The 14447-nt window shown below is 34.8% G+C and overlaps 1 protein-coding gene across 1 annotated transcript; it reads left to right on the forward strand.

Annotated features, from left to right (window-relative positions):
* The first annotated feature begins 1323 nt into the window (after positions 1-1323).
* Positions 1324-4981, forward strand: LOC107874574 (subtilisin-like protease SBT1.2). Its single transcript, XM_016721338.2, has 4 exons — positions 1324-2060; positions 2376-3062; positions 3185-3670; positions 3989-4981. The coding sequence occupies exons 1-4, from the start codon at positions 1691-1693 to the stop codon at positions 4756-4758; spliced, it is 2313 nt and encodes a 770-aa protein (XP_016576824.2). The 5' UTR covers positions 1324-1690; the 3' UTR covers positions 4759-4981.
* The last annotated feature ends 9466 nt before the right edge of the window (positions 4982-14447 follow it).

Below are 14447 nucleotides of genomic sequence, written 5' to 3' on the forward strand. Positions count from 1 at the left end.
TACCACTACCTTATATGAAGTTGATAATAAACAAAAAAAATCAAAATCTATAACACACTGCTAGATAATAAAGGAAACAAGACACCTACAAAGTAATACAATAAACTATCTATTCAAAATCAGATACATCACTAAGACACCACGAAGGCACGAACAAGAAACTCCATGCGAAGATACAAATCAAGCACTCATCCCTACTATCACGATCGAACTCCTACCCACTAACCCTCTGCCCTAATCCGAATCCTTCATGCCTTTCTATCAAGGTAACAAATTTAATACCAACAAGGATGGTAGCGGAGTAGTAACTATCCGTTAGTCTTTAATCAAAGGTCTCGTATTCTAGCTCTGGATATGATTTCTAGTGCTTTACTCCATATGTGGAAGTTCTCGAAACGAATTTGAATTTTTTCGAAACTCTAATGCGAGTACTGGACGACGGTGAGAAAATAAAGTAAATTTCATTCATGGTCATTTTTTTTTCATTCATTTCACAAAAGTCATTTAACTTTGCTCCGGCTATCACAAAAGTCACTATGACCGAATTTTGTAATAATTCAACCGAAAAAATGACGTGGCAACCTTAATTAATGTATTCAAGATAATATCCTTTCCAAAATTTATATTTATCAAACTATCTCTCATTAATTTAATCAATATTATCTCCTGATTATATAAATGTAACCCTTTCTCTTCTTTCATTTTTCTGTTTAACATTTATATTGACTAAAACCTTAATGGAGTATATAACTATTTTAAATAATACTAGATACAACATAAGATAAATGAAATTTTAAGTTATTATTATTTTTTAAAAAAATTGGCCAAACAGAATTTGTTAATCAAATAATAAAGAAGCAATTTCAAATAAAAATGCAAAATACATATTATCTCCCTTCAATAGTACTCCTCTAAAAGCTTTTTTGTTAAAAATTCTTCTCAAATAAGCAATTTTTATAAATTTGGTCAATCAAAAAAACAATAATAACTGGGTCTCTGATATCTAACTAATGTTTAGAAATCTTATAAGTCACAACCTATTAATATAAAAATTTACAAATAAGTTATTACAATATTTATTTATTTATCTTTAAAAAAAAAAAGGCACAACCTAATTTAAACTCTCAGACCATAGCAACAAAACTTTTACATTAGAGAAATCTTTTTTTATCACGTATCAACTTTAATAATCTCATACAAATTGAATGATTACAACTGCTAACCACGTAAAATTCATGCAAACACACTTATATGAACTTTGTCTATATAATATCAATTTAATATATTGATTGTATTAATTAAGTAAATACGTTAATTAAGGTTGCCGTCATTTTTCCGGTGGGATTATTACAGAATCCGGCCATAGTGACTTTTGTGATGGCCGGAGCAAAGTTAAATGACTTTTGTGAAATGAATGAAAGAAAAAAATGATTTTTGTGTATAATAGACACAAAGTTAAATGACCTTGAAATTTGTTCTGAGAAAATAGTAGAAAGAACAAATTTAAAGAACTTGGGAATGTTCGTGGACTTTTTGAATCTTGATCACCACCTCGTGAAGAGGAGCTCTTGAATCTCACGAGTTTCTTCTTTTGTTTCACAAACATGAATTTTGAATTGTCTTCAACCCCTTTAAATACCCCACCAAGTATTTCAATCAACATGCATTATTCTACAACAAATATAATCCAATGGAACTCAATTTCCAACACTACATTCTATGTTCCCTACTATGTTTTATTCCCCTACTACAAGCTCAAAAGTTGCAAACTTACATAGTACAATTGCATCCACATGCATCAACAAGAACCCCTTTTAGTTCTAAGCTACAATGGCACCTTTCATTTCTTGAAAACTTCATTTCCTCAGGCGAAAACTCGAGTTCTCGCCTTTTGTACTCTTACCATTCTGCATTTGAAGGTTTTGCAGCTTTGTTATCTGAAAATGACCTAAAGGCAATGAAGAAATCGAACAATGTGTTATCGATATATCCAGAGAGGAGGCTTGACGTTCAGACAACTTATTCTTACAAGTTCTTAGGACTTAGTCCTACAAAAGAAGGTATGTTACATAGTTTTTTTGTAATGTATAAAAATGAGTTTGAAGGCTTTATTTGTTAAAAGACTAGAGCGGCGGAACCAGAAACTCATATAAAAAGAAAGTATAATAACTATTAGTTGATCAGTGACCATATGAAAAATCAACCCGACATGTTTATCATAGCCTTCTATCAACTCTTTTACTACTTGGTTAAGTCAATTTGCAATATACAGTGGAGTTGTTGCTGTTAAGGGCTGTTATTTTCGTGCCTCACAGACTTTGTGCCTACTTTGATTCCGTCTTTATATCATTCTTTTTTTTTTTCTCCTAACAAAGGTACTTGGTTGAAGTCTGGATTTGGTCGAGGCGCGATCATTGGAGTTCTTGATACTGGAATTTGGCCAGAAAGTCCGAGTTTTGTTGACCATGGAATGCCTCTTATTCCAAAGAAATGGAAAGGTACCTGCCAAGAAGGACAAGATTTCAATTCTTCAAGTTGCAATCGCAAGCTTATTGGTGCAAGGTTCTTCCACATAGGACACATGATGGCATCAAAGACATCAAAATCAATAGATTTTGTGGAGGAATATGCATCGCCACGAGATTCTCAAGGCCATGGCACACATACAGCATCGACTGCAGGGGGAGCTCCCGTTCCAATGGCAAGTGTGCTTGGAAATGGAGCAGGGGAGGCTCGAGGGATGGCCCCGGGTGCTCATATCGCGATATACAAAGTTTGCTGGTCGAGTGGTTGTTATAGCTCCGATATACTTGCAGCTATGGATGTAGCTATTAGAGATGGAGTAGACATATTGTCGCTTTCACTTGGTGGTTTCCCCGTTCCACTTTATGAGGATACTATTGCCATTGGCAGTTTTCGAGCCATGGAGCATGGAATTTCGGTTGTATGTGCTGCAGGAAATAATGGTCCGATGCTAAGTTCAGTAGCAAATGAGGCTCCTTGGATTGCCACTATTGGTGCTAGCACACTTGACAGGAAATTTCCAGCAATAATTCAGCTAGGTAATGTTACACTTTTTTATACATATAATGAGAAGTTTCAAAACGCGATTTCTTTTAGGAAAGCCCCATTTAACGTGTTTCAAGCCTAAATTATTTGTGTCCCTCAACATATTTTCCAACAGGTAATGGCAAGTATGTGTATGGAGAATCCTTGTATCCCGGGAAACAAGTTCATAATTCTCAGAAAGTGCTTGAGCTTGTTTATCTCAACGATGGAGATAATGGAAGTGAATTTTGCTTAAGAGGATCTCTTCCAAGAGCAAAAGTCCATGGGAAAATCGTTGTATGTGATCGTGGAGTTAATGGGAGAGCAGAGAAAGGTCAAGTTGTTAGAGAATCAGGTGGTGTTGCCATGATCCTAGCAAATACAGCAATAAATTTGGAGGAAGATTCTGTCGATGTGCATGTCCTTCCAGCAACATTGATTGGTTTCGATGAATCAATTCAGTTGCAAAGCTACATGAACTCAACGCGAAAACCAACAGCTCGAATCATATTTGGAGGCACGGTTATAGGAAAATCTAGTGCACCTGCTGTAGCACAATTTTCTTCAAGGGGTCCAAGTTTTACTGATCCTTCAATTCTCAAACCTGATTTGATTGCTCCTGGTCAGTTTTTATTGAACTCGCAATTCTTTATTTGTTGTGTGTGTGGCAAGGAAGGGAGCCTTGGTGCAATGATAAAGCAGTCTCCCGTGTGACCTATAGGTCATGGGTTCGAGATGTGGAATCAGTTGCTGATGCTTGCATCAGGATAGACTGCCTGCATCACACCCTATAGGGTGCTGCCTTTCACCAGACCATGCGTGAACACGGGTTGCTCCTTTTATATACTTGTGAAAAGAACTTAATAAATAGCGTACTGTCATGTTCTGAACCTATATCGTCGTAGAACTTAGAATCTTGAATCCACATCATCTGCTCCAGGTGTCAACATTATTGCTGCTTGGCCGCAAAATAAAGGCCCTAGTGCACTTCCTGAGGATACAAGAAGAGTAAATTTCACCGTCTTATCAGGAACTTCAATGGCTTGTCCTCATGTTAGTGGCATTGCTGCACTGCTCCATTCAATTCATCCTAGATGGTCACCGGCTGCAATCAAATCCGCGCTAATGACGACTGCAGACACAACTAACCACCAAGGAAAACCAATCATGGATGGTGACACACCAGCTGGACTTTTCGCTGTGGGAGCTGGACAGGTAAATCCTGGAAGATCCGATGATCCCGGATTAATATATGACATTCAGGCCAATGACTATGTCACTCACCTTTGCACTCTTGGGTACAAACACAGAGAAATCTTTAGCATTACTCACAAGAATGTTAGCTGCCACGACGCTTTGCAGAAAAACCGGGGTTTTAGCCTCAATTACCCCTCGATATCCGTGATCTTTAAGGCAGGAAAAACAAGAAAAATGATCACAAGGAGAGTGACAAACGTAGGGAGTCCTGATTCCGTTTACTCAGTTGGAATTGTGGAGCCAGAAGGAGTTAAAGTGAGAGTTAAACCGCGGCGTCTGATATTTAAGCGCGTAAATCAAAGTTTAACTTACAGAGTTTGGTTTATAGCAAGGAAGAGAATTGGGACTCAAAGGAAAAGCTTTGCAGAAGGACAATTGATGTGGATCAACTCCAGAAATAAATACCAGAAAGTTAGAAGTCCTATTTCAGTTGCATGGCCATCAAGGAAGTAAAGGCGTTACGTGCTACAACATGTTTAACATATACTGATAGTGTAAAAATTCTTTATACCATCAGCGTATGTAACTCGAATCTATTACTATATATATTTTACTAGCATTAAAGTTTCATTGTCTTAGTTTTAAACATTTAATTAAGATTCTATTACTATATTGTAATAGCTCCAAGGTTTTATTGTCTTAGTCGTTCCAAACATTTAACTGAGTTTTTAAGTCACTTGTGAGTCTCTCTCTTTCAGATTTCATCAAGTTTTGTGAATTTTGTATGGTCTTAATCATCTAGAACAAGGTCAAAGGGTTCTCCAAAATTTATATGCTAGATATTTTCCTCCTCTTATGATATACTTAGGGTGTGTTTGGTATGAAGGAAAATATTTTTCAGAAAATGTTTTCCTGTTTTCTTATGTTTGGTTGGTTTATATGTTTTGAAAAATATTTTTCAAACCAACTTATTTTCCTTATGACTTTCCTTCAAAAAGTAAGGAGAACATTTTCCAAAACTCTCTTTCAACCTCACTGTAAAGTTGTAATGTTCGTACAATTCTCAAAATCATCTACCCAATACCCTATCACCCCGACACATTTTTTAATTTTGTTTTTTAAAAAAATTCTAAAATGTATTTTTACGCTTTAGCTAAACACTAAAACATTTTCCTTCATACCAAACACACCCTTATTCTATTATTTCCTTATGATATGCAGCCTTCTTATTTTTGTAAAAACATAAAAGAAGTGTGAATTTCGTTCTCTTAAGTAAAAGAAATATAAGAAGGGTAAATTGGGGAGTCTCCCTTTCGTACAAAGAAGGAATTATAGTAATTCCAACAAATTCTTGGAGTAAATTTCATAGATGGTCATGCATATTTGAAAAATTGCCTATAAATATCATTTTTGTTTCATTTTGGATAAGAATATCACTCAATTCTTTTTATTTTTCTTAAAATATACTTAACACCTCAAAAACTCTCTCTCTTACTTGAAGTGCCATGTCATTAAAATTTCTTTCTTTTTTTGATAAATAGATCTATTTAACTTATCAAACTTATTTAACTAAAGTTTTATTCTAATTCTTTTCTGGAAAAAAAAATTACACATAATATACTAATCATTAAAGATTAATGTAATTACACCAAAAGCTTGAATTATTTTATTTGATATGTACTTTTCAAAGTTTCTTTTATTTACTTATTTATTTTACCACTTAACACTATTTAAAACTCAAATACTTAGAAAAATTGATACTCGTTTAATTTTTATTTATTTATTTTATGTAGTAAAGATTCTTAAAATGTAAAAGAAATAAAAACGATGGATTTCATATTTTAGACATTAAATTTGTTATTTATATGAGAATAAAAGAATAAAATTCATTTTCTTGGATTATACAAAAGAATTTTTGGATTAATATAATCCAAAGATAGTATATTACCTTCAAATATAGAGTAATAGAGAATAAAAAAATATAATTTATTATTTAAAAGCATTGATGACAAACCTACGGTATGTTTTGTTGCCAAACAAAATTCAATTAGAAAATTTTAATATGTATTATTACCTGAAAATTTAATTTGGATATAGATTACTTGCAACTTTTTATGCAGGATAATTTTTGAAAAATATATAGTGAAAAGATGATTTTTTTGTTATTGCAGATTTTTAACAAGTAATTGCCCATAAATAAATCAAGTAAATTCGTAAGATGAGACATAAAAGTTTAGAAAAAAAAATTATTATTTTTAATTTAGTTTCGTCACTTTTTTGTGATCATTATATTTATATTTTATTTTATTATACAAGTAAACACTAATTTATATCCATAGCTCATTCTAAATCCATCAAAAGCAAAGCATAATTGATTGACTAATATTTTAAAAATCCATTTGTAATAGTACTGAAGAAGGTATCATTTTGTTAATATTTCTTAAGATATTTAATTTGTTTCAAGTCTGCATAATTTTTCTTTCCTTCAAAAAAGAAGATTTTATTCTTCTATTCTCATATAAATAACAAACTTAATGTCTAAAATATGAAATCCATCATTTTATTTCTTTTACATTCTAAGAATTTTTAGTATATAAAATAAACGACAAAAAAAGTTATTGTACCAATTTGTATAAGTACTTGTATTTTAAAATTATTATTAAGTGGTGAAATAAATAATTAAATAAAAGTAACTTTGAAGATTACATATCAAACAAAATAATCCAAACTTTTGGCGTAATTAAATTAATCTTCAATGATTAATATATCAGGTATAATTAAAAAAAATAGGATAAAACTTTAGTTAAATAAGATTGATTAGTTATACATTTATCAAAAAAATTTAAAAAATTTAATGACATGGTATTTCAAGTAGGAGAGAGAAAGATTTTGAGATGTTAAGTATATTTTAAGAAAAAAAAAAAGAAAAGTTGAATGATATTCTTGTCCTAAATAAAACAAAAGTGATATTTGTAGGTAATTTTTCAAACATGAATAATCATTCAGGGAATTTATGAGACTTGTGAAACATATTTACTTTGTTTAAGCAACTTATAAGAAGTTCATGTTTTCTCTACATAGGCTTTCATTATTGTATTTTTTCACTTTTAGTTCTTGCGTCAAAATAACTTAGCCAAGTGACGGAGAAAAATAATATAGTTTGTTTCACCAAGAGGAAGATACTCGAATACTTGCGATATTATGGTGTTGGATGTTAAGAAGCAAACACAATCCCACATCAGAAAAATAGAGGGAACATGTCCAATATTTAAAGTGTCACCCAACTCCACTAGTATGAGGCTTTTTGGGAGGTGCCCAAAAACAAATCCGTGAGGGTTTGGCCCAAAGCGGACAATATCATACTAGTGCAAAGTTACACACGATCCCAACAAGTGGTATTAGAGCTCAAGTTTGAGTGTGTCGGAGTGGTGGACTGTGGTTGGTGAGAAGTTCCTAATGTAACGACAAGACTGGAGATTTGCAGGTAGTGCCTTGTGTAGAAAGTCTTCCTGGCGAGTGGTGGTCCGGTGGCGTGTCCCGTTGGGTGATAACGGCAGTACAAGATGTTTGGCAGATCATGTGAAGTGACCTAGTAGTTGAGATCTACGGTTGATGCCTCGTGTCGAAAGTTTTCTTGATAAGTAATGGTCAAGCGGCGTGTTCCACTGGTTGGTAGTAGCGGTACGGGGAGGTCACAAGTTATGTGGTAATAAAGAGCAATAAATATGACAACAATAATACAGTTAATCAACAAGAACAATAAGAGCGATAATGACACCAAGATTTTTACGTGGAAACCCAATGAGGGAAAAACCACGGGCCAAGAGGAGCAACTGATATCTCTGTAGTAAGAAATTTTACACCGTAGTTACAAGTACAATACTCAAAGTGACTACTACACACTCAAAAGAAATCTCTCTTTTGATTTTTCCACGTCACTACAATATCGCTCACACTCTCTATTTTTTCTCACAGACTAAACTCTCTGTGATGCCTCACTCTTCTTTTCTTTCTCTCTTTGTTGGTGTGTTTTCCAAATGAGCTCAAGAGCTTCTTTTATAGGAAAAAAAATCTGCCCACAAAGCTCAATGAAAGGGCACGACTTTCCTAACCAAGAAAGGCAAAATTCACCAAAGGCCAATTTGCCAAAGGTCAATTTTCCAAAAGCCAAAGGCTGCAGCAATTTTGGACCCAAGAAGATAAGTTTCTGCATAATGGGGCTGGATCCCCACAAATCTTCCCCTCTAGTCCTATGCACCTGAAAGAGGTATCGTCATTCTTCTCAAAGAAAGCTCATGCCGACAAGTTCTTTGCACAACTTGAACTTGTCTCGTGATACCAACTTGGTCAGCATATCCGAAAGATTTTTACTTGTAGGGATTTTCATGATCAGCATAGATTTGTACTCTATCTTTTCTCGAATCCAGTGATATCTCACATCGACATGATTCGTTCTTGCATGATACATGGTGTTTCTACTTAAGTCAATTGCATTTTGACTGTCACAATAGACAACGTACTCCTTCTGATGCAATCCAAGTTCTTGAAGAAAATATTTCAGCCATACCATCTCCTTGCCAGCTTCAGTAGCTGCAATATACTCTGCTTCAGTTGTAGAGAGTGCGACACACTTCTGTAACTTCGACTGCCATGATATAGCTCCCCCTGAAAATATAAACAAATATCCTGTAGTGGATTTCTGTTATCAAGATTACCTACCATATCAGCATCTATATAACCCTTCTAGATTGGATCAGATACACCAAAACATAGGCAATCTCCTGTGGTACCTCTCAAGTACCTGAGTATACACTTGATTGCTTCCCAGTGTTTTTTTCTAGGATTTTCAAGGAACCTGTAAACAACGCCAACTGAATGAGCAATGTCCGGTCTGGTACACACCATTGCATACATCAAACTCCCGACTACTGAAGAATAAGAAATGTTAGCCATATTTCCCTTCTCTTCCTTTGTTGTAGGACACGTTTTCTTGCTTAACTTTAGATGACCAGCAAGAGGTGTGCTAACAACTTTAGAACTCTTCATGTTAAAGCGTTCGAGTACACGTTCAATATACTTCTCCTGAGATAGCCACAACTTTCTGCTTGTTCGTTCTCGAACAATCTTTATCCCCAGAATTTGTTGTGCTGGGCCCAAGTCCTTCATGTCAAATAACTTGGACAAATCTTTCTTCAACTTGGAAATCAGCTCCTTGTATTGTCCCACAATCAACATGTTGTCCACATACAACAACAGAATAATGAAGTTGTTGTTCGAAAATCTTTTGAAGTATACACATGGATCAGAATAAGTTTTTTTGTAGGTTTGACTTTCATGAATGAGTCAAACTTCTTGTACCACTGCCTTGGTGCCTGCTTTAATCCATAAAGACTCTTATTCAGTTTACAGACCATGTGTTTCTTTTCAGCTACTTCAAATCCTTCTGGCTGGTCCATATAGATTCCTTCTTCCAAATCTCCGTGAAGAAATGCAGTTTTCACATTCAACTGCTCCACTTCAAGATCTAGGCTAGCTGTTAAGCTCAAAATGGTTTGAATAGAAGTCATTTTGACAACGGGTAAGAATATTTCATCAAAATCAATACATTTCTTTTGTTTGAAGCCATTTACCACCAATCGAGCTTTATATCTGACTAGCTTGCCATTTCCATCTTTCTTGAGTTTAAAAACCCACTTGCACTTAAGTGGTCTTTTACCTTTTAGAAGTTCAACCAGCTTGTACGTGTCATTTTGTTGCAGATATTCCATCTCTTCTTCCATGGCTTTCATCCACTTGTTCTTTTTTGGATGGACCAATACCTTCTTTAGACTTTCTGGCTCCCCCTCATCATTGATGAGTACATACTCTGAGGAAGGGTACTTGGATGACTCCACCCTTTTCCTTTCGAACCTCCTCAAAGGTTGAGATTGTTTTTCTTCTTGAGTAGGGTACTTCATCTGCTCAGTATCAGGTTACTCCCCCTGCTCGGTATAACCATCAGGTTGCTCTCCCTGCTCGGCAACCTCATCAGCTGTACTTTTTGTACTTCTGGGATGGTCAAAAGTAGAAGGAATGATGATAACATTAAGAACTGTACCATTCTGTTTCTTGACCTTCTCTAATACATCATCAGCAGTTCCGACTTCACTTTTTCGGAAGACTACATCTCCGCTTCTGATGACCTTTTTCTTTACAGGATCCCACAATCTGTACTCAAATTCTTCATCTCCATATCCGATGAATATGTAGTGAACTGATTTATCATATAGTTTTGTTCTCTGCTTCTTCGGGATATGTGCAAAAGCTCTGCAACCGAACACCTTCAAATGAGAGTAGGACACCTCTTTGTTGGTCCAAACTCTCTCTGGTTTCAAACTCCAATGGAACTGATGGACTACGATTGATCAGGTAGCATGCCGCCTGAACTGCTTCACCCAAGAATGACTTAGGCAGTTTATCCATTCTGAGCATGCTTCTCACCTTCTCAACAATGGTGTGATTCATCCGCTCAGCTACACTATTGTGTTGTGGGGTTCCAGGAACTTTCTTCTCATGTCTGATCCCGTGACTTAAGAAATACTTTTCAAATTTTCTTGAAATGTACTCACCTCCATTGTTAGTACAGAGACGCTTTAGCTTTTGACCCGTCTCTCTTTCCACCAAAGCATGAAACTTCTGAAATACTTGAAATAACTGATCTTTGGTTTTCAAGATATAAACCCATAATTTTTGTGAAGCATCATCAATAAAGGTAACAAAATATTTGTTACCTTCCATCGATTCCACCTCTATTGGACCACAAACATCAGAATATACCAAATCAAGTATATTCAATTTTCTTTTAGACAATCTCTGAAATAAGACTCTATGTTGCTTATCGAATAAGCAGTAGTCACATGATTTTGCCGTCGTACCTTTGGAAAAAGAGATGAGTGATTTCTTAGCGAGGATTTCTAATCATTTTTTGCTCATATAACCCATTCTTTTGTGCCACAAATCTGCAGAAATCTCTTCTCGAACTGCATTCAATTCACCTCGGTAAATTTCTGCATTTGTCCTGTACAATGTGCCATGAGCAACTTCTTTTGCAATCACCAATGCTCCCTTGGCATTATTTATTTGCAAAATTATTCTCGCATCCATCTCGATCTAAGGCAATTCCAGAGATCAAGTTCAACCACAACTCGGGTACATGACGCATATCTTTTAGAACCAATGTGCATCCGACATTAGTCTTGATACTAATGTTTCCAATCCTCAAGACCTTTGAATAACTTGAGTTACCCATTTTCATAGTGCCGAAATCACCTGCTACATACTTGCCGAAAAAATCCCTTACCGGTGTAGCATGGTAAGATGTTGTCGTGTCAACCACCTATTCTGACTCTGTCCCCGCCAAGTGCATGCACTCCCCTTCCTCATTTATGAAGAGAATAACATCATCATTATTTTTCACTGTGGCAGCAGTATTGTCGTCATTCTTCTGGCCACTGCTTTCACCTTTGTCCCTTTTTTGAGTTGGACAATCTCTTTTGAAGTGACCTGGTTGATTGCAATTGTAGCAATTTCTGGTTTTTGATTTGGATCGGACCTTAGACTTTCCACGACCTTCGATTTGATCATAACTATTTGAACTCCTTTGGTGACTTCTGCCTCTACTTTCTGTGATGAGAGCCTGCCCATAATTTTCAGGCTTCTTTCTCATCTTCTCGTTGAGTAGAAGAGCTGATGTGACATCTTTCAGCTCAATAGAGTCCTTACCATGTAAAATGGTTGTTGCCAAAGAATCATAAGAAGATGGCAACGAGTTCAAGAGTATGATGGCTTTATCTTTCTCCTAGATCTTTACACCGAGGTTAGCCAACTGCGTGATCAGTCCATTCAAAACATTTAAATGTGACAAGAAATTTGTACCTTCACCCATATGTAAGGCGTACAACTGTTTCTCTAGGTACAATTTATTTGTCAGCGTTTTGGACATGTAGAGATTTTTTAACTTTGTCCAAGTACCATATGCATTATCTTCGTCAATGATGTTATTGACCACATCATCTGTTAAGTTCAACCTGATTGCACTAGTAGCCTTTTCATCTATTTCTTCCCAATCCTCCAGTTTCATGGATTCGGGCTTTTTGGATTTGTCACTTAGTGCCTTGTGTAATCCTTGTTAGATGAGCAGATCCCTTATCTTCCTCTGTCATGTTGAGAAGTCACTATCACCGTTGAATTTTGCTACCTCGTTCTTTACTCCGGACATTTTATTTTTACCGACCATAGTACCACCAACCGCAACTATTATTTTCATGAATAAGCAGAACCTGCTCTCTGATATCAGTTGTTAGAAATAAATCTCACCACGATTATAATATTGCGGTAATAAAGAGCAATAAATATGTCAACAATAATACGGTTAATCAACAAGAACAATAAGAGAGATAATGACATCAAGATTTTTACGTGGAAACCCAATAAGGGAAAAACCACGAGCCAAGAGGAGCAACTGATATCTCTGTAGTAAAGAATTTTACACCGTAGTCACAAGTACAATACTCAAAGTGACTACTACACACTCAAAAGAAATCTCTTTTTTGATTTTTTTCACCTCACTACAATATTGCTCACACTCTCTATTTTTCCTCACAGACTAAACTCTCTGTGATGCCTCACTATTCTTTTCTTTCTCTATTTGTTGGTGTGTTTTCCAAATGAGCTCAAGAGTTCCTTTTATAGGCAAAAAATCTGCCCACAAAACTCAATGAAAGGGCATGACTTTCCTAACCAAGAAAGGTCAAATTCGCCAAAGGTCAATTTTCCAAAAGTCAAAGGCTGCAGCAATTTTGGACCCAAGAAGATAAGTTTCTGCATAATGGGGCTGGATCCCTACATCGGAGCCCCACATCAATAAATTAAAGGGTTCTTGGTCTCCTTATATAGTCTTGGACAATTCTCACCTCACGAACTTGTTTTTGAGTTGAGTTAGTCCCAAAATTTATTTCTTTATCATAGTATCAGAGCCAATTGCCAACTTCATTATGTCCAGTCCTTTGCCAGAGAATGATCAAAGAAGGGCAGGTCCATCAAATTTCTCAAAAAAAAATGACAAAATGATCAAAGAAGGGCAGATTCATCAAATTTCTCAAAAAAAAAATGACAATTTATTTTACGAAACTATTTTCTCTTAGATAGTATTGAATTTTTGTCCAAAAATTACAAAAACAAAATTTTTGCCTATGTACTCCTTTAATAGAAAATATACTTTAGAATTTTACGTTAAACTATTTAAATTTTCATATTGATTTAATATTTTCTTCAATAACATCCAATGCACTATATATAAACACATAGCCAACATCTTATTAACTTGAATTAATTTCTATTAATATAAATAATAATAATAATATGTTGAGTTAAATGTTTCATTTCACTTAATATAAACAAGTATGAATTAAGCAACAATACCTGCGATGTTGAAATCCCGTTCCGCAAAGTTGAAGAAACGCTACATTGATATGATGTTGAAATGTCAACAACAAGTTTTAATTTTTAATGAAAACGAGATGAAGAAGAAAACGAAGTTGTGCGAGACATACGAGTCACTATGTGAACGGCAAAAGGAAAGAGAAGATGCTCGAGTTGCTATTGAAAGCGTCAAACAAACGATCCATTTTAGTGACGATTTGCAAGCCGAAAGGGAATTCTTGAAGATTATTAGAATGACAGATGCTTCGTAATTAAAATGTGATAAATTAAAGTGACCAATGCTTCGTAGTTAAAATGTGATATAATATATTTACTAATTTCCTTCCAAACATTAAGAAGTTCCCATTACTTACTAATTTACTTTAGAAGTTTGTTATACCTTTTATTACAATACTATTTTTCTATGTAAGGTAAGAGTTTGTTTCGATTGATTTATTTTAGATATTTATAAGACAAAATAATATGTAGGCACTTTTATACTACAGTCTTTCGATAAAATCAAAAAAATATTTTATTTTTAGTAGGTAGATTTTTGTTTTGGTAGTCGTACTTGTAGCTATAGTATGCTTTCAGAGTGTGTTATTTGTCTATTACTTAGTGAGTCTTATTTATGTTAGTATTGAATGTGATTATTTTAATTGTTTGTTGTCCCTTTATTATTTTTTTTAGACTGTTGTATCTTGAATCGGGAGTCTATTAAAAACAACATCTCTATCTCACAT

This window comes from Capsicum annuum, chromosome 6, assembly GCF_002878395.1.
Source record: "Capsicum annuum cultivar UCD-10X-F1 chromosome 6, UCD10Xv1.1, whole genome shotgun sequence".
NCBI classification, from domain to species: domain Eukaryota; kingdom Viridiplantae; phylum Streptophyta; class Magnoliopsida; order Solanales; family Solanaceae; genus Capsicum; species Capsicum annuum.

Bases quoted from the DNA above. Each gene is read 5' to 3' on its own strand.
- LOC107874574 (XM_016721338.2), top strand. From the start codon at position 1,691: ATGGAACTCAATTTCCAACACTACATTCTATGTTCCCTACTATGTTTT. The intron at 2,061-2,375 runs GTATGTTACATA...CTCCTAACAAAG, and splicing joins ACTTAGTCCTACAAAAGAAG to GTACTTGGTTGAAGTCTGGA. The intron at 3,063-3,184 runs GTAATGTTACAC...ATTTTCCAACAG, and splicing joins TCCAGCAATAATTCAGCTAG to GTAATGGCAAGTATGTGTAT.